The following is a 24,468-nucleotide window of genomic DNA, read 5'->3' on the forward strand; positions in this document are numbered from 1 at the left end:
GCACGCAGGCCAGACTTCCCAAAGAGAAGTCCCGGATGGGCGATGCAGGTTAGGCTAGAAAGGTGGATTGGGAAAAGATTGCTAAAGCCCTTAAATCTCGAGTGAGAAATACAAATTTGAACCTAATAGGCAATGGGGCACTAATAATTTTTGAGACTCATGTGGCCAAAAATAATAATTCAATCTGGTGGCAGGATGCAGCACTATCTGAAAGCAGGAGGAGGAAGACAAAAGGAAATGAGATGATTGATATATTAATTCAGTCAACCAACAAATACTGAGCACCTACTAAGTGCCGTTCACTGTCCCAGGCACTGGGGATACAGTAGTGAATAAAACATTGAAAACAAATTTGTTTTTATCTCATGGGGCTTACATTCTCCTGGGAGAGACAAACAATAAACACGATAGGTAAGTGTGATACACGATACGCTGACAGGAATAAGTGCTAAAGAGAACAATTAAAGTGAGAACGGCGGCTAGGGGGTATCGGGGCAGCGGAGGGTTGAAGTTGGGACAGGTTGGCCAGGAAAGCTCTCACTGAGAAGATACATTTTAAGAAACACCAGGAGGGGGACTTCCCTGGCGGTCCAGTGGTTAAGGCTCCACGCTTCCAGTGCAGGGGGTGCGGGTTCGTTCCCTGGTTGGGGAACTAAGATCCCGCATGCTGCATGGCATGGCCAGGAAAAAATAAAATAAAAATAAAAAAACTGAGCTACAAAGCAATACTTTAAAAAAAAAAGAAGAAACACCAGGAGGAAGTGAGGGAGTTGGCCATGTAGTTATCTGGGGGGAAAGCACTTCGGGCAAAGGGAACAGAAAGTGCACAGCCCAGAGGCATGAGGACTGTGGGATGTTTGCAGAGTGACCAGGAGCCAGGGTCACTGGAATGGAGTGATCTAGGCGGAGATGAGGGAGACCACGATTGCAGGCCAGGTCACACAGGGATTAAGTAATGAACAACAAGAACCTACTGTATAGCGCAGGGAACAATATTCAATATCTTATGATAACCTGTAATGGAAAAGACTGAAAAAGAATATATATATATATAACTGAATCACTTTGCTGTGCACCTGAAACTAACATGACATTGTAAACCAACTATACTTCAATTTTAAAAAAAGATATTAAGTAATGAGAGTTCACAGTGGAAATTCACGTATTAGGCAATGAGCGCCTGAATCGGAGCGATGAGAATGGAACAGAGGGCTAAGGCAGAGAAGCAAGAGTGGTGCACGGACAGAGCACGGCCCTCTTTCCATCATACGCAGGTCTCCGGAAAGGTGAACACAGACGTCTCACACCTGGGCCTCATGTCTTTCAGGAGAATAACTGATACAGCCAAGCACGGCTTCACTCCTACTCCGCGGTCAGCTCGCTGATCGTGTGTACACCAGCCGACTACACCTACCGCACTCTTGGGACTGTCTCCGAAGTACTGCAATAAAACTCACTTAACCTGCTCTTCAAACAGCTTCGTTTGCTCTGTGCTAAGGAACACATTATCTGAAGCACTTTGCATATGAAGTGTTTATGCTTCCAGAGACACCTCCCCTGAGGAAGCACAGATGTGCCCATGTGTCTGGGGTAGGCAGGACCCTCCGGAGCTAAGGCACAGAAGGGTCTACTCCACAGCTTCCCTAGAGACACGGAGAGAAGGAGAAAAGTGCCACTGTTCGTCATTGTTTGGACACGAATAAAAGCTTTCTATTTCCCCGACAGCCAGTACGGTTTAGATTTTTCATTTGAAGAGAACAAAAAGCAAAATCCTAGAGCAGAAAGCTACGGGAAGGGAAAGGACTTTGTGAGCTGAATATGAGAACCAGAACAACACGTGGGAACCTCGCCAATCAGGGCTCACGGGAGAAACAATTCAGTAAGAACCAAATGAGTAGCTATCGTGTTAGTTCAAAGCTAAGTTGATGGCTGGTTATAAAGAATGACACCTCACTGTGTTTTGACCACTGGATCAGGATTGGAAGAAGTGGTGGTCAGCACGGCACAGGTTCATTTTAAGAGGGGAAAAAAGGGCATGCCTGTATCTCAGCAGTTTACCCTTGCACTGAGATTCGTACCAAATCATTCTCTTTAACAGTGATTCAAAAGCGGCTTATATCAGTGACTTTAGCACATTTTTTAAATGAGAAGATAGTACGTTTTTTAAATGAGAAGATAGTACATTTTTAAATGAGACGATAGTACATTTTTAAATGAGAAGATAGTACATTTTTTAAATGAGAAGAAAGCGATAGGTACAAGGCTTCTCTAATGGGCTTCAATAGAAAACTACCACAGGACTCTTAGGAGATGTCTACCTCTTGGAACTCGATTGGGTAACTGGTGTACACAGCTGCTATCTTTTGTACATCTACATAGAATTCAGGTACAGTTATTGAGACATAAACCAAATACACATTGCAGCTGTTACTTATGGAAAGGAGGATGAACGGCCTGCTCAATCTGTATCGGCTGGTACAAGTTTAATGGAAGGATACCAACACACGGCTGCCTCCAGAGCCAGGATGTGAGAAGCTGCGAGTGCCCCTCATTGACTGGTCCAAGATTGCCGCCCCGGTTAGGCATTCTTTCTGCCCGCTCCTGCATGGCCACGATGCATTAATAAAGGATTTCAGACTAATGAACCTCAAGAAATCTTCAGAAATCCATAATTCTATTTCCCACCGCTGGTTCTCATTTTACCCAAGCACGTGCCCTATTTCCTCATTTCTTTTTTCCCATGTGTTTCCTCTGTGCTTCTCAGCTTTGGTGTCAGCGGGGTCTGACCGTGGCCGGTCAACAGCTTTAATGTTATCGTGTGCTATCTTCCTGCTTTGGTTCTTTTCAGCTGCTTTTATGGCTGCTCCCTGTTCAATGTTTATAGTTTCTTCAAAGTTATCTCAGATCAAAGCTGCCATGTATCTGACTGTAGGTTAACTGAAGTGTTTCCATATGTACAAAAAATGTACATAAATATGATTACAAGTATACAGGCACTAATAAGTAGATAGTCACACAATTAGAGCCCTGCACACACGACGAACACATGTGTACTCCCAATTTTCCAGCAGATAGGTATGAGTGAGGATGGGCTGGTCATATCACAGAAGTCACAATAGAGACAACAGGAAATGATGTCTCATCATTGTCTTAATTGTCTAGTTCCAAGGTAGTAGTATATCAAGGGCATAGCAGAGATCTGAAGCTTAACGTAAACTAGAAAACACCAACCAAAGTTTGCCTTTTATTACTTGCTAGTGTGAGAGCACCGTATATGCTATCTTACCTGCAGCATGAATCCTAGTATGTTCACATGATGAGTTTACTTTGTGGAAATAGATAAAGTTGGTTTTTTAAAGTTCACAGCTTAAGATCTCTAAGCAATGATTTAGAGACATTTGCCTTAACCTGGAAGATTGTGTCTCCTTAAGAAGCCATATCAAACCATGGTAAATTACCTATCCTTTTACTGCCATTTCCAACATCCCAAGCTGTTGATGATGCAATTAAGTCAGTCTTTCAGCCAATCTGGCCCAAGAAGACCACCATTTCAATCATAGCTCACCCAACACTGTATCTCCAATTGGCCGTGTGGTTTTCACCCACATACATACAACTACTGGTACCATTTTTCAATGAGGATATCATTACCGCAGACAGAATATTTACCAGGAGGCTGGCAGTATAATATATACATTATGTGCTCTAGAGACACAGCTCACTTCAGCCATGCAAAGTGGGTACCACTCACCTGCTTTATAGATAAGGAGCTGAGACCCTATGAGATTGAGCAACTTGCCCAAGACAGACTGGCCAGGCGTAGAACCTAGGTCTTTCTGACTCTAAGCCATCTCCTTCTATTACATCTTACTACTCTCCTCTCATTTTACTAGTGACAGATTTGGGGAGCAGGACTGAGAAAGCTAGGTAACCATGATGTTCGACAAGACTGCTTTAGATGATCTAGTCTCATGACAGCCCCAAGGGGATGGACTTATGACAACCCTACCATGACCACCTGTGCCAAGAATGGTCAACAGCTGTCTCTGTCCTCCATGAGAATCAAATAAGAAGGGCAGGACACAGGCTAAACAGGGCTTATAACCCCTCAATAGCCTGTAGTAGTGAATGTGGAATCTCCCTGTGAAGAGCCTTAAAAATAAGGCGGAAATTCAAACGCCCTGGATTCTAAGTGTAACGATACTTAAGCGGCAGGGTTGATCTGGTGACAGGCGTCTGCGTGTGCGTCTTTCAAGAATCACATCACTGAACTCGTTCATTCATTCTGTGGAAAAGGGCAGGGTAACTGCTTAATGCAGTCAGTGTTCTCAGTACTGAGGACCCAGGAGAGCACAAGACAGGCAGAGTCCCGAGCTAAATGGAGTTTATGTTCTGATAGGGACACAGACAGGCAAGTAAGGAAGGGATTTTTTTTAAAAGGTTAGAAAGTGATGTGCACTAGAAGAGATGGAGAGAATGGAGAAGGGGCACAGCTGGGCTGGTTGTTTCACCCTCTCTTTTATTCAGTGAGAGAAAGCGGGATGATTACAAGGCCCTCCAAAGTTACTACCCTGGCGCTGCCTGTTGGGTTTCAGTTTCTGACCATTCTCTGGAACCACTTTTACTCAAGGAGGAATGAGCCGAGCAACCAATTTTTATTGAGTGCTTGCGACTGGCCACGTGGTTCATTGCTATATATGCTTTATCTCATTGAAGTTTCCAACAACCGTAAGCAGCTGGTATTATCGACATTTTACAGATACGAAACTGAGGCTTAAAGACGTTAAAACAATGATGGACGTCACACAACTAGAAAATCCCAGAGCCTGGATTCAAAGCCGGGTCACTTGATTCCAAAGCCCACACACCACCTTGAATGAAGACACCAAAGCAGGCTTTGCCATTTCCTTCTGTCTTTAAAACATTACCTTCTGCAACCTGTATCTGCCTGGCATACGAGGTAAGAAAAACAACAAGAAAAATCTCCTAAAAACGGACAATATCAACCTTGGGGTCAGCAGTAGTTCTGGGTAACTGCTAAAGTAAACAGTGCTTCAGCTGAGATTGGGGCCTGTGAGTGGTAAGAACGTTGGTTAGAACCTGTTGTTCTGGGTGCCCGGCACTGAGAGACACTGGAAGAAGGGAAAGCCCTTCTGTACACCTGGGCATTGCCTAGGCGATATGTAAACCCTACACTGAATCCCATGCAAACTACCTCTATTAAGTGACAGAACCGTAACCATATTAAATAAGAAGAGACCCGCTCCACACAAGCACACACCCATATGCAAACACACAAATGCAGCCTCAATCTACAAGTATCATCGCAGAAGAGATGACAACCATGCTCAGAGGCTCAGGCTCTAAAAATAAAATAATACAGACAGACAGACAGACAGACGGCTTAATGAAAGTTTCAAACAAAGGCAAAAGAACTGCATAAAGAGACAGAAAAGTGAAGAAGCCCCACCGCAGTGATTAAGTGTCTCTGACCTGTGTTTCCTTTAAGTGGGAGTAAACTGCCCCAACGACCACCCCAAAGGGTCGTTGTTACTGACCAACACTGACAAGAGGAGAACTGCATTGCGTGGATAAATAGTTTCCCACTGAATACTGAGATCTCACGAGATGACAACGGGTGTTCTGTGGGGAAAATAATGGGTTTTCAACAATCATCCCTTCCCCGCAAGCAAACAGAGAGCAAATCCTGCATCCCTAATGCCTCTCTCGGAGCCTCAGAAGACATGTTAGATTATCAAAGGTGTTCAGTGTTTTCTAAACTTGTTCCATCACAAGCCATTTTTAAGGAAGAATTTTCCATATTGCTTTTACAGGAGTTCAGTGCTCTCTAGGACACGATTTTATTTTTTTGAAAGCAAACTGTGCAAATAGACAATGGTACTGCTGATGCCGGGTCACCTAGGAGAGAGTGGCAGAGCCCTGCAGCTCCCTGGGCTCCGTATCTTATCACTCTCTCTAGTGCACAAAGTGGGCAGGGTCAGTATTACAAGCTCCTCAAGCATACGAATAACACTCTAAGCTAAATAATTACAATGATAACGATAGCTGTCATAATAACAATGGCTAACTGAGGGCCTGCCCCATGCTAGACCCAGTCCTGTGTGTGCACTTGGACGATCTCATGGACATTCCCGACCATCTGGCCAGACACATATGGGCAACACCCCTTGCACACACAGAAACACCCCACCCCCTTCCTCCACTCACATCCACTGGCTCGGGGGTCAGGAGCAGAGAGTCTGTCTGAGCAGATGCTTTTTCAAAACTATTTTTGTTGACGGCTCTGCTCTCCCCGAGTCATCTGCATTCATGAGCTCCTCAATATCTTGGTGGTGGGAGGCGCCTCTGGTAGAGAGCGGCCTTAGAAGCGCCGTGGAGATGGCATCTTCACGGCTGGTACCCAAACAGCTTGGAAGGCTGGCTTAGGCTTCTGGGCTTTGCTGCCACACTCACAGCTCCCTCTGTGAGCCCGGCTACCATCTGGAGCTGCGGAGCGTCAGTCTGCCGTGCTGGAAGACCAGGGGCAGCGAGGGGTGGGGGGAGGGGTGGTCCCAGCCCAGACTGAGGCTTGCGTCCAATGTTGGTGCTCTGGGGTATCTACCCACCAGATCCGAATGCGCAGACGGTCAGAGGTCCCCAGCCGCCTGTGCTGGGGACCGACTCTCTCATCTCGCTCACAGTGCACAGATGCCCACAAATCAGCATCTTCATGGGCCACTGGCCAGTGCTCGCATCTTCTAGAGATGAAATAGACAGGGCTGTCACCAGGTTCGCCATCTTTTTTCTCTTTCAAAACAACGGAAAGCTTCCTTCAAATAGGGCAGAGAGCTACTGCTCTTGTACTCTTCTTACAAGTTTCTTCCAAAACCCAGGGACATAGCCAGCATCCTTTCGAGCAGATGCTGTGATGCCCGATTACAAGGATGAGGCTTCTGACCCATCAGGAAGAAGACACAGCCTGTGAGATGTTTTCCAGAACGAGTTACTTTGATTTGTCACACTCGGCTGGTCCCACCCATGACCTAGGGCGACTATGCACATCACACATAGCAGCAAAATGACAGGGAAAGTGTAAGAGTCTCAGCGTCGGGGCATCCCGAACAGAAGGCCTTGTTGAAACCAAAGTCCAACCAAACTACCAATTAGCTCATTCAACTTAATGACATTGAAATATAAGCAAGGATAGGAGAGAAGGAGGGAGGACATTAACATGTGTCAACTACTTTAATCCTCCTGCCAATTCTGAAGAGCAGATATAATCATCACCGTTTTACAGAGCAACCTGAGACTCAGGGCAGCAGGGCAGAGCTAGGATTTCTATCCAGACCTATTTGTCGCTGGATCTGAGTAGCCCCTCACTCTCCACTCCCCCGCTCCCCATCTCACCTGACCGCCCTATTGCAATTAGTCATCGACTTAATAAAACTATATTTGTTAAGCGCTGAGCAGTATTGGAAGACACCTTAGAATCAAGGTCAGGTGTTACAGGCGGGTTTGGCCATTTTTGCCAAACGTGACCCACAAGGACAAGAGTAAAGTAAAACACACAAACAAAACAATAACAAAAGCGAAACGGTACCCATTAGCCTACCCACAAAGAGAAGGTGACAGAAGTACACTTAAGTATAGAGAAGATATAACTGGTAACAGCATTCCGAAGCCTGACAGCTCCTTTCTTCTCTTGCCCAACCTCTGCGGTCTCCCCCACCTTTCTACCTACCCTATTCCCGTAGTTCTGGCACCTACCTGTCTGTCTGCTCACTTATCCAGAAAGCCACATACCTCTCAACTGAAATCCTCAATCAAGCCTGATTTAAATGTACCTGTGTGAGTGCATCTGAGAGCCGTGTGCAGGCATCTGCGTGGCCAGGTAAGGTAACTCACCTTAACAGAATAGCTTCTGTCTTTGCTTCCTAGGGCTGCCCTAACCAAGGACCACAGCCTGGGTAGTGTAAAGCAACAGAAATGTGAATTCTCTCATAGCCCTGGAGGCTAGAAGCCTGTCGTCATGGTGTGCATAGGGTTGGCACACTTCTGAGGGCAAATCTGTCCACGCCTCCCTCTTAGCTTCTGGTGAGAGCCTGCGATCCTTGCCTTGCAGCTCTATCACTCCAATCTCTGCCTCTATCATTACATGGCCTTCTTCCCTGTCTACCACTGTGTGTCCTCTCCTCTTCTTATAAGGACGCTTGTCAGAGTGCATGAGGTCCCACCTACTGCAGTATGACCTCATCTTAAGTCATTACACCTGCAACAACCCAATCTTCAAATAAGGTCACATTGTGGGATCAAGGGGTTTAGGACCTCAACATATTCGGGGGGTACACGATTTACGGCACAACAGCCACTCTACACCAGAGGCAGGGACCAGGCCACTTCATTTGGTTCTGACACTCTCTCTGTGAAGCAGATCAGTGGCTCCCTGCCCACTATGTGTGACAGCACATATGTCATCTGTAGAGTTTGCTTGTTTTTAACATATTCATGCCTGGTCCCACTCCCCAGAGATTCTGATGTGGTAGATCCAGGCTGGGAACCAGTCATTTAAAAAAATAAAGTTGAAGGAAAGCTTCAGAAGACACTACAATGCTCCTCCAGGAATAAGAATCACTGAGGTCTAAAGATGTTAAAATTAAAAAAAAAATTTTTTAATAAAAATAAAAAAGAATCACTGAGGTCAATCTTAATAACAATACAGTAAATCAGGAAATGGGGGCAAAACGAGGTGAAATGATATGCCCCAAATTCACTCAGTAACTACATGGAACAATAGGTTTTCAAATTCAGGTCTGTCTCACTCAGAGTCCCCTTCCTTCCCACTACCCATGTGGCCTTTCTGTGTCTACATGTCTCTGGGCAGGTGTGACCACGGTTGTTTGTACCCCTACGTAGTGACGTAGGCAGTGTCTTTTAAGTGTAAAAATTGGTGTGCAAAGGTATGTACTCAATGGATTCTCAGGGAGGCATGAGTTTCTTTGGGAACAAATACGTATTTCGCTAACATCTTTGTATCAGCCATGCACCAGAATGATTTCTACAGACTGTACCCACTGTGATGTTGTCAGATGAGTGATGTTGGAGGAGGAGTGACTCCATCACTGAAGAGGTGCCTTTCACTCCTTACTCTATTTTAGCAAAGCAAACGTCACGGGTGGAAGTTAAGAGAAGGGAGAAATCAGTGTGGGTTGAGTAGACAGAGGCGGCTTCGTGGAAATGGGGCTTGAATGCAGTATTGAAAGATGGGTGAGATTTACGTAAGTCGAGTGGGGAAAGGAAACCTTTACAGGCAGGGAGAGGAACATGGGCAAACTCAGAGGCAGGAATAAGCTTTGTACGAGGGAGAAGACAGTCACGAGACAGGCACGAGCAGTGTACCCACTATGAGCCGTGATGTTGTCAATTACAATTAACTGTCACCTGTCACTCTCAACTCGGTCTGAAGTTTCTGGCACTGGGTACCCAGCCCGTAAACACTTGTAGAATAAATGAATGAAGACATGTCCATCAAAATAAATATCACGAAACAAAAGTGGTCCTAGCTGGAATTTTGTCTCAGTTTCCCCCCCCCCCCATAATCATGATGGAAAACAGTGATCCTTCTACTCCAATTTCATGACTTTTGCATACCTTTCTTCTCTCCAGACCAGAAAAAGAAACAGCTACTAACTTGGGGACTGCCACTGATTTGGGAACAACTTTAATCCCATTAAATATCTATTCACAGACATTCTGCAGTATTAAATGTTCTCACTGGAGAATATAAAAGAGGAAGAACTGTAAAGGTCATCTGGTTCAGCCCTGAGACTTTGGAAAACTCTCCTACAGCAGTCTTCATGTTCTATGTCGTCACTGCCTTCCTTGCAATGCCTTCCAATATCAGCCCCCAAATGTCCATCCATGTCTGCCAGCAGGAGGTCCTGAATTTGCAGGATGGCTTTGGTTTTAAATAGACTATTGCACTGTCCCCATACGTTGTGATGGTTTCACAGCAGCCATTTTCACCCTCAAATCTGTCTTGGTTTAGACAATATGGTCATGCTTTACAAGCACACAGACATTTATAACATGCGCTCGGAGTCTCAGTTGAGAAAACAGACACACACACGCACCCCCATCCATCCTTATTTCCATTCTTACCCAACGCATGCCCTTTGGTGTGCTCATGCCTGTCTCGTGATTCCCTTCTCCCTCGTACAAAGCTTGTTCCTGCCTCTGAGTTTGCCCATGTTCCTCTCCCTGCCTGTAAAGGTTTCCTTTCCCCACTCGACTTACGTAAATCTAACCCATCTTTCAATACTGCTTTCAAGCCCCATTTCCACGAAGCCGCCTCTGTCTACTCAACCCACACTGATTTCTCCCTTCTCCCTTCTCTTAACTTCCACCCGTGACATTTGCTTTGCTAAAATAGAGTAAGGAGTGAAAGGCACCTCTTCAGTGATGGAGTCACTCCTCCTCCAAGCACTCTGCCTGCATTCTGTTTAGGAGCCAGCAGGTAGCACCTGGTTATGGTAATCTGGTCCCAAACCCAACAGGTTGGCTTTCTTCAAAGGTGATTCTTTAAAGAAATGAGAATATATAATCTATTTACACATGGTATTTTTTTTTCTTATGAAACTGTGTTCAATACTAAGAAAGCTGCAAATAAAACATTTAAACTGGAGGCTGTCTTGGAGATCTCCTTGCCTAACCTCTTACCCAAAGCAGAGGTGCACCCCCCCTTTAAGCATCCTTGAAAGATGGCCACCCAACGTATTCATAAACACTTCCTTTGAGCCCATCTCTCCAGGCACCTTGTTCCCCTGTTGGTTGTCCAAGCCCTGATTGTTAAAGTTCTTCCTTATAATACAGTATTTGTCAAAGTTAAGTTTGTGGACCATCTGTACCATGATTATTTGAGGCGATTGTTAAAAATCACAGGTTCCCAAATCTAACTCCAGACCTACTGAATCAGCATTTGGAGCAAGGATTTAAAAAGTAATCTACCTTGTTAACAGGTTTTCCAGGTGACATCTATTATACCAAAGTGTAAGATCGACTGTTAGAGTCAGTGGATTCTCTATCTAGAACTTACTTCTACCTTCCTAACAGGGGAGAGCAAGACACCTCCCTTTTCTTTCCAGTGTTCATTGCAGCACTATTTACAATAGCCAAGACATGGAAGCAACCTAAATGTCCATTGACAGACAAATGGATCAAGTAGATGTGGTATATATATACATACATACACACACATATACATACAATGGAATATTACTCAGCCATAAAAAAGAATGAAATAATGCCATTTGCAGCAACATGGATGGATCTAGAGATTATCATACTAAGTGAAGTAAGTCAGACAAAGACAAATATCATATGATATCACTTATATGTGGAATCTAGAAAGAAAATGATACAAATGAACTTATTTACAAAACAGAAATAGATTTACAGACTTTGAAAACAAACTTATGGGCACCAAAGGGGAAACCTGGCAAGGAGGGATAAATTAGGAGTTTTGGATTAACATACACACACTACTATATATAAAATAGATAATCAACAAGGACCTACTGTATTGCACAGGGAACTCTACTCAATATTCTGTAATAACCTATATGGGAAAAGAATCCAAAAAAGAATAGATACATATATATGTATAAATGAATCACTTTGCTGTACACCTGAAACTAACACAACATTGTAAATGAACTATACTCCAATATAAAATTAAAAATTAAATTAAAAAAACATACTTTCCTTTTCTTCATGGCAGCTCTTCTAATGCTGGAAGATGTCAGTTCTCTCTCCTTTCTCTCATTAATACTCTTTTGCAACCCCGGTTATTTCGCTCTTCCTTCTACTACAAAGTTCCCCACCCTGAACCAAGTTAAGCACACTCTCCTGGGTCTTCCCTTTGCCAGCGTCCTTCCCAAAACGTGATGCCAGAATGAAGTGGAGAGAGTGAGTTAGATTTCTAACGCTTTTACTACATAGTGATAATTTTGTGAAGTATATCAACTTACACTCCCACCAGCTGACAATGAGAAGACGAATTTTGGTCTAAACTAGCCAGCAGGTATTACCATTTTGTAAATCTTTAACAGGCACACAACGTTGCCTCCTCATAGCTGTTTCAATTTGAGTGCCTTTGTTTATATTTTTCATACATATATTGGCCAGCGGTAGTTCTTTTGTGAATTGTCTGCTCTTGTCCTTTCTGGGTCCCCCCTGCCCCCTTTGAATTCATTATGCCTATGGCTGTGGCAAGTAAGTCCTTTCAATGCATTATCTCATCTAACCCTCAAAACAACATTCCTTCCACTTTACAGGTAAAAAAAACTGAGCCTTCAGGAGCTTATAATGAGGAAACACAGGTCTTCAGCTTCCTCACCGCTTTATGCCTTCATTTAATCCATGTTTTTTGGAGGAGAGACCTTCCTCCTCCAGATACTTTGTAAAGTGAGTTAAGAAAGCCAAGTATTTGGGATGAAATTATGAGGAAGATTCAAAAGAACACTAGAAATTTTTGTAATTCTATTACCTCCTTACATCTCCCTAATATTTCCTTTCTTTGTTACTTTTCCTGGCATAGAGGTAATAGTGACCGAGTTAGAATCAATTAGTGGGTAGCAATGCTATTTACCGATACAAGGTTTAAGGCGGATGTAGGTACCTGTTCATATTTTTGCCAAGAGAGGTAACATGTGGCTGACTCTAAAAGAGTGTCAGAAAAGGATCAAAGAGAGTAATCTGGAAATAAGGTAGACCTCCATAACAAATTACAGTCCATCAGTTGACAGCAGCATCAGTAGATAATAGTTCAAAAGTATGTACACAAGAAGGACTGGCTTTCATTTTTTCCATTTTATATTATCAAGACCAGTGTTTACACAATTAACTAAGATCCAAATGTTAATTCATCATTTATAGCATTTTAGTCTAAACAGCTGAGCTTCTCTTGGTTTTGGTTAATTTAATCAAATTTCATGAAATTATACTTTAATTGAAAATACATATGCATAAAGTTGAAATGATATTTAAATCAACTGAATTTACAACCAGATTAAAAGAAACGCAAACAACGAAGTACAGATCTGAATCAGAAGCAAACTTAATTTAATCCTCCTTCATTTTTCTACCTTGAAGGTGGCCAACAACCAAAGGTCAGGAGTTCTCAATGCCACATAGTGATAACACTGAGATTCAAATCCAAGTTTCCTGACTTGAAATTGAGAGCCTGTACAACTGAGTCTTCAACTGACATTTAACTATCCCACCCTCACTCAAACAAACCCTGCTCCTCCAAACCCTAATAAAGTTTTCCAAACAAGACCTATAAACTAGGCATCAAAACACCTAATGCAATTTTAAAAAATCTTGGCTCCCCAGCTTTGTGATTCCAGGCAGCCTAATAAAAGTCCCTTGGGGCTATTCTTCTATAGACGTTGGCAGAAACTCAATTTCTTCCTTATTTGTTATTCATAGAAACATATTCATTCGTAATTCCTAGGTTCTACATTTTGCCCCAAATCCTCTTTCACGTTATAAACAAACATAACAAAAAAGAAAATAATTATTAGGTCAATTATGATGCCCATTTCCCCAAAATAAGAAAGAATACAACTTTTCTTTCTTCTTTACTATTGTTAGTTTCCCATTACCCTCTTTTTTATTTTATTATTATTATATATATATATTTTTTGCAGTACGCGGGCCTCTCACTGTCGTGGCCTCTCCCGTTGCAGAGCACAGGCTCCGGACGCGCAGGTCCAGCGGCCATGGCTCACAGGCCCAGCCGCTCCGCGGCATGTGGGATCTTCCCGGACCGGGGCACAAACCCATGTCCCCTACATCGGCAGGAGGACTCTCAACCACTGCACCACCAGAGAAGCCCCCATTACTCTCTTTTTGAACCATAATTTTTAACTACACAAAAATTTTAAGTTCAGTTTCTCAATACTAAAATTTAGTTCCTCCCAACTTACAGCCTGGCAACCATGCTCTTTTCATGGAACACAAAGAAGATTTAACATTTAAACGTTGTTCCAAATACGGACAAAGCAAATTTTAGAAAGCTATGCTCTGATGGAGTTGACTGTTGATCACTTATATAGTTTCTAGAATTTTCTCATCTGGAGCCTAGTCTGAATTATTTGTGAGCCTACACCCACCACCAGACCAGTGTTTGCACCCATCTCTACCTTCACCCACCAGTAATGTCGTCCACCACACATGCTCCCCTACGAAGGAGAGCCTTCTCCCACAGAGACCCTTCCTCCACCCACGGGTCTCTCCCCACAGGACACGGCTCCGTCTGCAAGCATTGCCGTCATGCACACTCACCCTCTCCCCCACCACCAGACACACTAACAAAACCCAACACTGGTTATCATCACAAAGTAGCACATTATCCCAAGGTTCGACCTGCAGAATCAAGAAAAAACCTAAAACCATTCAACTGACCCCTTAAAAGCCATGCTAACTTGATAAACTGTCAACTGCCTCACAGGGACAGGCTCTTTCAAAGCTTTCCTTGGAAATTCAGGCGTGGTGATCCCCGCTGCCTTCAGACTCAACTACCTGCAAGGCTCCCCCCAGGAAGGCCAGAGCACAGGGGTCCCGGGCGCACACTCACTGCAAATCTGACTTGGCAGTTCTCCTCCCCCAGGTAGCACAGGTCTCCCGAGACGTTGGTCTCCAGCCACAGGTGCTCTCCATTCACGGCATTTTCCTGGAAGGAAAAGACCCACCTGACTTCAGTTTTCTTTTCAGGCATAAAGGGACGGGGTGGAAGGGGGCAGATCTCAAATTTAGATTTTGGATGCAAGACAGTTAGTGAACCCAAATTGTCTAAACGCTTCTCATTTTACCCCTGAAAATACCGCTGAAATTGGTCCTACCAAAATTCTAGAAACGGAAAAAGGTATTTGGAAAAACTGTGAGCAATAATTAATATGTTAAGTCCAAAGATGCGTTTACCCATGGATGTGGTCATCTTTGAAATATGTAACAAATGAGGGGCAAAAAACTGTCAAGGTAGTCAATCTAAGGCCTTATTCATCCAGGCCCACTGCAGAGTTCATGACAATTGAGGCCAAAATTCTATTAAAAGTCGACTCTCCTTAGCAAATTAGCTAAGGAGGAGAGTAGTATTAAAGTACTTTAAAGGCTGCTTGAAAATACATTCATATCAGTAATGGATAAATTATACTTCTAAACCAGGAGCTTCTTATAACTTAGTTTTAAGTCGCTGTGTAGTCAAAGCATAATAAATTACTAATTCAAACATTTCACCAGCTCAATAGGGCCCTCGTCCAATTCTAAATTCTTCAAATTGAATGATTTCCCTGCTTCTAAAAATATTCACATACCTCCAGTGGCAAACAGAGAATAGCTGTAGGTTTGGAACCCTAAAAGTCTTCAGATCATGATGGATGAGAACAAGATAAAAAATAAATTAGTTAATTAAAAGGCATTTCTTTGCCAGGTATCCTAAAGAAATCCAGCTCCACAAACTAAAATATTCTACTACTGGGAACTTATCATCCAGATTTAACTTATAACCATTTATAGAATTAAATCTCTTTTCATTCTTTTATTCTCTAATTCATTCAATAAACATTCCACACACCTGGTGCCAGGCACTGGGTTAGTGTGCAGTAAAATCTACCAGAGAACATGGAAACTAAACACATAATCATAGCAGCAAATACTACAGAAACGTACTACAGCAAAAATCCCACCAACTCTTTTAAAAAGTGAAGTACAAAATGTTGCAGTGGGGAGAAAGTCAAAAATCCTTGATAATATCAATCTAGGCAGGCCCAAAATTAAGTCCCAGTAGGCCAAGTAAGGTGGGCAGGAGCAAGTAAGCCCAGGGAGTCAGAGACTTGCAAGACATCAGTAACTCACTGGGCTGGCAGGCTTCATCCACGCTGGGCCAAGCGGATTGTCCCTGCACACTGGAGACCCTCTACGAGCACTCAGAAGCTTGCTGATAAGGATTCAGGCACGGCAGGAGTGCTAGCATGAGCTAACCTCACTCCTGAGTGGGGATCTGATTAGAAAGCCCGACATCAGTAAGAGAAGAGGGAAAGAAAAAGGTGGGGGCTTCCTGCCACAGTGGCTCGAGCACACTCGTTCTCAAATTTAATTGCTCATTACAATGAGCTGATGGGTTTTGAAGAACACCTGGCTACCAGCCCATCCCCAGAAAGTGTGCTTTAACTAGTCTGAAGTTTTTAGCAAATATTTGCAGCTGTAAGAATGGAGATACCACTTACTGAAATTCAGGGAGAAGATTACAGTAAGAGCAGATTTAGGGAGTAAGCCGAGTTCAGGTTTTTGTTTTATTTTATTTTCCATTGAGTTATAATTAACATTTAATATATTAGTTTCAGGTGTACAACACAGTGATTCTATAGTTTTATACATTATGAAATGATCAGCGCAATGAGTTCAGTGTTGAGGATGTAAAATTCTGAGATGCTTATTAGACCTTCAAGTGGAGATGTTGAGAGGGCAATTTTTATGAGTCTGAAGTTCAAAGAAGAGGTATGTACTGTATGAATAATTTGGGAGGCAACCGTTAATTGATGGCACCTAAAGCCATAAGAACTGAATGCAAAAACCTAAGCTCTGAGTACTGAGCTGTGGAACATTCCAATACTTAGAGTTTGGGGATATAGGAAAGATCCAGCAAAGGGGACTGGGATGGAGTGGCCACTGGGGTACAAGGAAAACAAAAAAGAGTATAACGTTTCCAGGAAGAAAGTGCACCTAGAAGGTCTGTGTCAAAAGCTGAAGAACTGGCCATTGGATTTCACCATGTGAACATGTGAAGTCACTGATGACCTTGACAAAAGTACCAACAGCAGGATGAGAAGGAAGAAAGCCTGATGGAATGGGGTTCAAGAAATAATATTACTGACTCTAGTTTCAAAATGTGTATGAAACCCAATTAATTCTCACCACATCTACTGTTACCACCCAATCCTCCATCATCTCTGGCTTGGAATATTCCCAATAGCCCCCTAACTGGTGTCTCTGCTCTACTCTTGTCTCCCCATGGTCTGTTCTCCACAGAGCAACCAAAATAATTACCTTAAAATGTAAATCTAATCAGGGACTTCCCTGGTGGCGCCGTGGTTAAGAATCCATCTGCCAGTGCAGGGGACACAGATTCCATCTCTGATCCAGGAAGATCCCACATGCCGTGGAGCAACTAAGCCCGTGCACCACAACTACTGCGTCTGGGCTCTGGAGACCATGAGCCACAACTACTGAGCCCATGCGCCGCAGCTACTGAAGCCCATGCGCCTAGAGCCTGTGCTCCACAACAAGAGAAGCCACCTCAATGAGAAGCCGGCGCACCGCAACAAAGAGTAGCCCCCGCTCGCCACAACTAGAGAAAGCCCGCGCGCAGCAACGAAGACCCAGCGCAGCCAAACAACAACAAAGAAAGTAAATCTAATCAAATCACTCATCTGCTCATAACTCTTCAATGGCTATCCATGTACTCGGAAGAGTGCAAAGTCCTCACTTACCTCGTCCCCGGGAGCCTCTCTGACTTCCTCTCCTGTCTCTCCGCGATCTCGTTTCCCTGCCCAGCTACCTCATCTTCTCTCTCTCTCCCTCTCAGTCGCTGACCTGCCATTACGCTGGTCTCGTATTTCCCAAGCAGACTAAGGAAGCTCTCATCTCAGGTCCATTGAATTTGCTGCTCCCTTGACTAAAAATTGCTTACGCGAGACACCTGCACTGTGCATTTCTCATTTCATTTAGATCTCTGTTCAAATGTCCCCACATCAAAGACTGTTGACCACGTATTCTGTTTACTGTATCCAAACTTCCTATTCTTCATTCTGACTTACGTGGGTAATTTCTATTTACCTTTTGGTTACCAGATCAAGTGTTATTTTCTCAAAGAAGCCATCATGGACCCCAAAATCGAAGTCATTTTGTTAGTTACTCTCATAAAACCATGTTTCCCTCCCATCATTCATTGGCATGATTATTTGATTCATGTTTCCCTCTTATGCTAGATTCTAAGCTTCATATGGACATTAAATGTCCAGCACTTAACTTAGCACCTGGCAAATAGTAGGTGATAAATAAATTTGGGGAACTGAAAAGATGAGATTAAGAATCAGTGAACGAATCACATTCTTGTTATATGCAATTCCAAGGAGTAGAAAGGATAATTTGTTTTTTAATCTGTCCATAAGTTTGGAGTCACAAACTGTGAGAAGTAAACATGGATGCCTAAGAGACACGACGGTCTTTCAAAATCATGAAAGAAACAGAGGCATGCAAGAAAAAAAACAGTCATGCAAGGAAAACATGAAACATACCTTTTCTTAGACTACATTTTCCCCATGCCTCATCCTTTTCCTGTACATCTGTCTTGTCTGACGCATCAGAAGGAAGTAACCTTACGCAAAGAGAGGTCTGGCCTTTGCCCTCAACTATAGGAAGGTAATCTCTCTAAGTGCCTGGAATGTCTTGCCTGATAAGAGTATCTTTGTTTACATGGGGACCTTGGGCCATGCCAAATATTCTAAAATAGCAGTGACTTATGGTGAGACATATATCAGCTCATCCTCCAGAGGGGCTAGGGGCTAAAGTCAACCATGCAGGTGGTTAACTGTGTCTACATGACCAAGCTCCGACTAAAACTCTGGGTACCGAGTTTCAGATGAGCTTCCTTGGTTGGCAATATGCCATATGTATAGTTGCACCATGGTTGCTGGGAGAGGTTATCTCTGTCATAAATCCACCGGGAGAGGACAACCGGAAGCTCCTTGTGTAGAAATGTCCTGGACTTTGCACCATGCACCTCTTTCCTTGGCTGGTTTGAGCCTGTATCCTTTCACTATAATAGGCCATAAATGTGAGTACAGCAGCTTTCAGTAAATTCTGTGAGTCCTTCTGATGAATTATTGAACTTGAGTGTGGTCTTGGGGATTCCGGAACCTGCAAGTGAGTATGGTCTTGGGAACTCCTGAATTCAGCTGGGTGGCATTCACACATGAATAGAAAAATAAACTGTTGTGGTTTTCTTCTTACACTTCTGATAAATCCTTATCCAGTTCAAGAGTAATAAACATGAGCTTTGGAGTCAGATAGACTTGCTACCTACTAGCTCTATGACCTAGGGTCTCTCTAACTTCCCTAGACCTCAGTTTACTCACCACTAAAATTGTAATAATAATTGTACTTCCCTCACAAGATCACAATGATGTTTAAATGTGAAGATGAATAACGTTCAATGCCTTGCCCACAATGAGAAGTTAATAGGTGTTAATATAGTTCTTTTTTTAAAAAATTATTTATTTATTTTTGGCTGCGTTGGGTCTTCGTTGCTGCGCGCAGGCTTTCTCTAGTTGCGGCGAGCGGGGGCTACTCTTCGTTGCGGTGTGCGGGCTTCTCATTGCGATGGATTCTCTTGTTGCGGAGCACGGGCTCTAGGCACGCGGGCTTCAGTAGTTGTGGCACGTGGGCTCAGTAGTCGCAGCGCACGGGCTTAGTTGCTCCGCGGCATGTGGGATCTTCCCGGACCAGGGCTCGAACCCGTGTCCCCTGCATTGGCAGGTGGATTCTTGACCACTGCGCCACCAGGGGATTCCCTCAATATAGTTCTTATTATCGTTGTGGTTAGTCACCAGTTTTCGTTCTTCCTTCCTAATCCATAGATGTTGGTATTATCCAACATCTATTTCTCTCCTGGGTCTTCGTAGTCAAGACTGCTAGCCATTCACCAAAATCATTTTTCTCTTCTTCCTGAGCACACAGCTAGACCTTGTTACCCAGACTCGCTTGTGATTGGATGTGGCCATGTGACCCAGTTCTAACCAATGGCACGTGAGCAGGAGTGACATGTACTATTTTCAGACTTGGCCCACTAAAACCTCCCTCCCTTTTCCCATACTGGATACCTGGGAAGTTGGCCTTTGGGATGATTTTAGAAGGCTTCTAACGATGCTGTAAGAGCAACTGTCAGTCCAGGTCACTGAATAACTATGTGGAACAGAGCTCACCCGCCACCCAACCTGAAACAGTCCTGGTCTGTTACACAAGTGAGAAATAAAGTTCTCTTGTATTGAGCCATTACGTGATGATTTTATTTATTGCAGCCTAGCCCACCCCAACTAACACAGGCCTCTTCTCTTTGCTCACGGCTTTGTCTGCATTTCCTTTCATTGCCTACATTTACCCCCAAGTTACCTACCATACACTGAACAGCATGTCTAATCTCTGAGTCCTGGTGTCTTCTGCTCTGAATTCTACTTCTGACATTCTCTCTGATATTTCACACTGCTGTAAAATTAACTCCCTTAAAACATAGCTGTGATTATGCCTCTCTCTTGCTTAGGAGGCCAAAAAAAAAAAATCCCTATTATTTATAAAACAAAATCTAAACTTAATCCCACGTACTAGACCTTCCATTAACGGTACCAATCTGTCTTTCTTATTCACCTTCCCACATTCTATTCTTTTGTCACTCTTCTCTAAATATAGTCCTATTTTCCTTTTCTGTGCCATATTTTTTTATTTATTCCATTCTCCACACCCAGGTACCTCTTTCTCTCTTCTTTACACATTCATCTTGAAATACCATCTCAAACGGTATATAACGCAGAGTATCCGTCTGTGCCAGACAGAAAAAATAGTTCCGTTTCAAAATGAAGATAACATTTCTTCTGTATTAGTGAGTGTTGAAACAAGTCTCTGTAGGTATACATAGATTTATATAGATCAACCTATCTATAGATAGATCTAGCTACCTAAGAGCAGAGACCCACCTATGTAGATACAGGTAGGATTTCTTGCTCTCAAGTTCTACCTGAAGTCCTAGTAATAAATAGTTATAGGTAAAAAGACACAAGTTGTGGAGAGGGAGTGTTATAGACTGAATGACACAGATAGAGTACGCTGACACCAGAAGCAAATAATCTACACAAAATGAAGGCATTTGCTTGTAAAAAATGTTTTGAAACAATAAGACAATCATAAACATGTATCAAATGTAAATATCCTTACAAATTCAGAAAGGGAAACAAAAATCTGGACTGTCTCCCTCTAAAAATCTGCAAGGTAATAATAGGTGAAATCTGTCTCAGATGGTTTAGATATGTTGTCCAGTAAGCATATGGCAACGGAGCGCTTGAAATGTGATTAGCGCTAATTGAGATGTGCTGTCAGTGTAAAATTCACAGCAGATTTTGAAGACTGACTTAGTCTGAAAAAAGAATGTGAACCATATATTGATGGTTCATATATATATCATATATTCATCAAATATATATAAAGAATGTGAACATTGTTGAAACAGCAATATTTTTATATATTTGGTTAAACAAAATATAATATTAAAATTAATTTTACCTATGTCTTTTCACTTTTTAATGTGGCCACTAAAAGTTAGGCTTTGTTTATGGCTCATATATATTTCTGTTCAACAGTGTTAGTTTAGATAATCACTTACTAAGAGGCAAAAGATTAGACCTAGGTACTTCTCACCGACCTGTGAAGTTGTAAGAGTCTATGATTTCTCCCAGCAGCCAATGTGATTTAATTTAAAATTCTCACAATTTTAGAAACTAAAAGATTAGTGAGGGTGCATGAAAACATGCTAGATATGTCCCACTATTAACATGGCTGACCAGGTCAGGACCTTTACTAATTTATAGTCGGTTATCTCCTCCTGCTCTGCTTAGCAATCTGATATCTTGATTAAATGGACAATGTTTTTTGAAATGAGGATGGAAGTGGAGAAAGATATCGGGGTGTGAGTCATTACTGGTGATGACACCCAAACCTGAAGTTAAAAAGCAAAGGCCAAGAGCTTGTAAGGAAGGCACAGGTCTGCTTGGACCTGCCATCTGAAACAAGACTAAAATGAGAGCAGGCACATGTGCATACAGATACACACACACACACACACACACACACCTGCCTCCTCCTGCCTTTTCATTCAAGGTTTCCAAAGATAAAATGACCTAGTTTCATAACCCCATTTAAACCAATCCCACATGAAGACTCTGCTTCCCTCATCTTGTCTCTGAACCAAACAGTGAGGCAGGGAACCCACTGTGCTATGTTTTACCTGCCCAGAAGGAAGCACTCCTTTTCTTAGCATCATCAACCAGAGGGAAGAAAAGGTGGTCTGGATTTAGGATGTGGGTTTGTTTCTGTTGAGGCTCTGTTTTCCACAGCCCTCAGCCTTGGAGGAAATTTTCCAACGAGGAAGGCAAAAATGAATTGAAATCAAGGATGCTATGTCGAAAACCAACATGCTTTTTAAGAAAGATCTTGGTGGCTTTTCTACCATTGCTTTGAGAGTTGTTCAGGCAGTGTAATGGGCAAAAGCAAATTACAGAACAGAGGACACAGTGAAGATCCACATCCTATGTTCTCTGCTCTAACGCTAAAAACAGGGAAGAAATCTCCACGTCCAAATTAAGTCTCCGTTGCATGGGAGGCATGTGACATTTAAGAAAAGACACACATTATCTGTGCAACAGACTCACTTCGAAGTGGGCTAACTCGCTCTAAACTGGAAGCTTGGATTCCAGCCCAGGAGATGAGACTATTTTTCCTTTTTGAGCATTACTCCCTTCCTTTCTAGCAATTTAGCTTGTTTTCCCCAAAACTGGCTTGGCTGACGTTCATGGCATGGTGTCAAAGGGAGAGCCCCTGTAGGTTGTCACCATGAAAGGGAAGAGAGGATACCATTGGGAGGAATGAGAAGATCAAAAACTGTGTGTGCTTTAAGTCTTAAAACAATGCACTAGATTAGGAAGGAAATTTAAAAAGTTGGGCTTCCCTGGTGGCACAGTGGTTAAGAACCCGCCTGCCAATGCAGGGGACATGGGCTCGAGCCCTGGTCCTGGAAGATCCCACATGCCGTGGAGCAACTAAGCCTGTGCGCCACAACTACTGAGCCTGTGCTCTAGAGCCCGTGAGCCACAACTACTGAGCCCGTGTGCCACAATTACTGAAGTCGGCGCACCTAGAGCCCGTGCTCTGCAACAAGAAGCCACCGCAGTGAGAAGCCCGCGCACCGCAACGAAGAGTAGCCCCCGCTCGCCGCAACTAGAGAAATCCTGCGTGCAGCAACGAAGACCCAACACAGCCAAAAATTTAAAAAAAATTTTTTCTAAAGATTGATAATTTTAATGCATTTAGTCCAGAAAAGTGGGCTGATAGAAGGAGAGCAGTGGTCACGCTGCTTTTTTATAGAGAAGCAGACAAGGGAGTAGAATGACAGACAAGAAAGAGAATGGTAGTAGGTCAAGCCAGAGGACTAGTCTTATAGTTTAAACAGAACAAAGAAAACCGTGGTTTAGCTTCTTGAACAAGCAGGCAAACTAAAGTAACATAAATGAACTTGGTGTAAAGCACTTAGGTTAGGAAAAGCCAAAAATTTAGAAACAAGGGCTAGTCTCAGCAAAAAAAAAAGTCATTGAAATGTTTTTAACAATCTGCTTCTTCCTCTCTTCTGAGAAAAATCTTTTACATGATTGTCTTAAGGAAGTATCGGGCTGGCTTCTGTTTGCTAACAGCAATGTTAGCCCACAATTACAGGTGTTTTTTTCCTGAGTCACATCTTACAACTCCTTCCACATCAGATCTCTAAATAAGCCCTGAGATGGAGTGTCTTCAGAGAAGGCTTTCCATTTTACCTCCGCTGTTAAACATCCCCAAAGTGTTTCCTGCCACCATGATAATTCATCAGGCCACCAGGACAGGGTAGCCATAATCAAAGGGGCTGAAGGATTAAAGATCAGCTACGCACCCCGGCCGTACTTCCTATTTGCTCTTCCTGAACTGTGTACTGCAGTTCACCCACCACTAGCCAAAAATACCACTGTGATGAAATATCAGAGTATATACCTCTCTACAGGAATCAGAAAAATAATACCTTCTAGTCAAGCTTTGGCTCAGGAAGGAAAATTCTTTCTAAGAGCATTTTCTGGTAACTCTTTCCAACATCAAATGGGGATGGAGGCGTCCTTCCTCACAACCCCAGTGCCGCTCTCTGTACCCCTCTACGCTAGCTGTTGCTGCCCTGTATTTTAGCTGTCAATGTCCCTTCTGCCCATGGCATTCTAAGCTTCTTGAAGGCAGAAACCATATCTTCCTCACCTCAGAATCCTAAGGAACTAACACAGGTTCTAGAACAAAGCAGGTACTCAACAAATGGTGATCAATCAACCAATTCGTCAATTACTTTATTTCTGAATAGAAAACCTGCCGGCTGTACCGTTTACAAAGAACTTTCACGCTCATTGCCCCCATTTGATCTTAACAACAGCCCTGAAGTCCCCCTTAGGGAGGGGTCACCATTGTCCCCCTCTACCGATGAGGACCCTGAGGCGGAAAGAAATCAAGTGACTTGACTAATATCACAAAAGGGGCAGAGAAATGATTTAATGGATGTTTCTATCTAAATGATATAAA

At 43.1% G+C, this 24,468-nt stretch overlaps 1 protein-coding gene across 2 annotated transcripts in view; it reads right to left on the reverse strand.

The window, feature by feature from the left end:
- DGKI (diacylglycerol kinase iota) overlaps positions 1–24,468 on the reverse strand; it is a 447,265-nt gene that overhangs the window by 260,532 nt on the left and 162,265 nt on the right. For both annotated transcript variants that reach the window (XM_060020018.1, XM_060020017.1), the window contains exon 3: positions 14,639–14,734. In XM_060020018.1, coding sequence (XP_059876001.1) covers positions 14,639–14,734 — 96 coding nt within the window. The remainder of the gene's footprint in view (positions 1–14,638; positions 14,735–24,468) is intronic.

This window comes from Delphinus delphis, chromosome 9 (assembly GCF_949987515.2).
Source record: "Delphinus delphis chromosome 9, mDelDel1.2, whole genome shotgun sequence".
Classification (NCBI taxonomy): domain Eukaryota; kingdom Metazoa; phylum Chordata; class Mammalia; order Artiodactyla; family Delphinidae; genus Delphinus; species Delphinus delphis.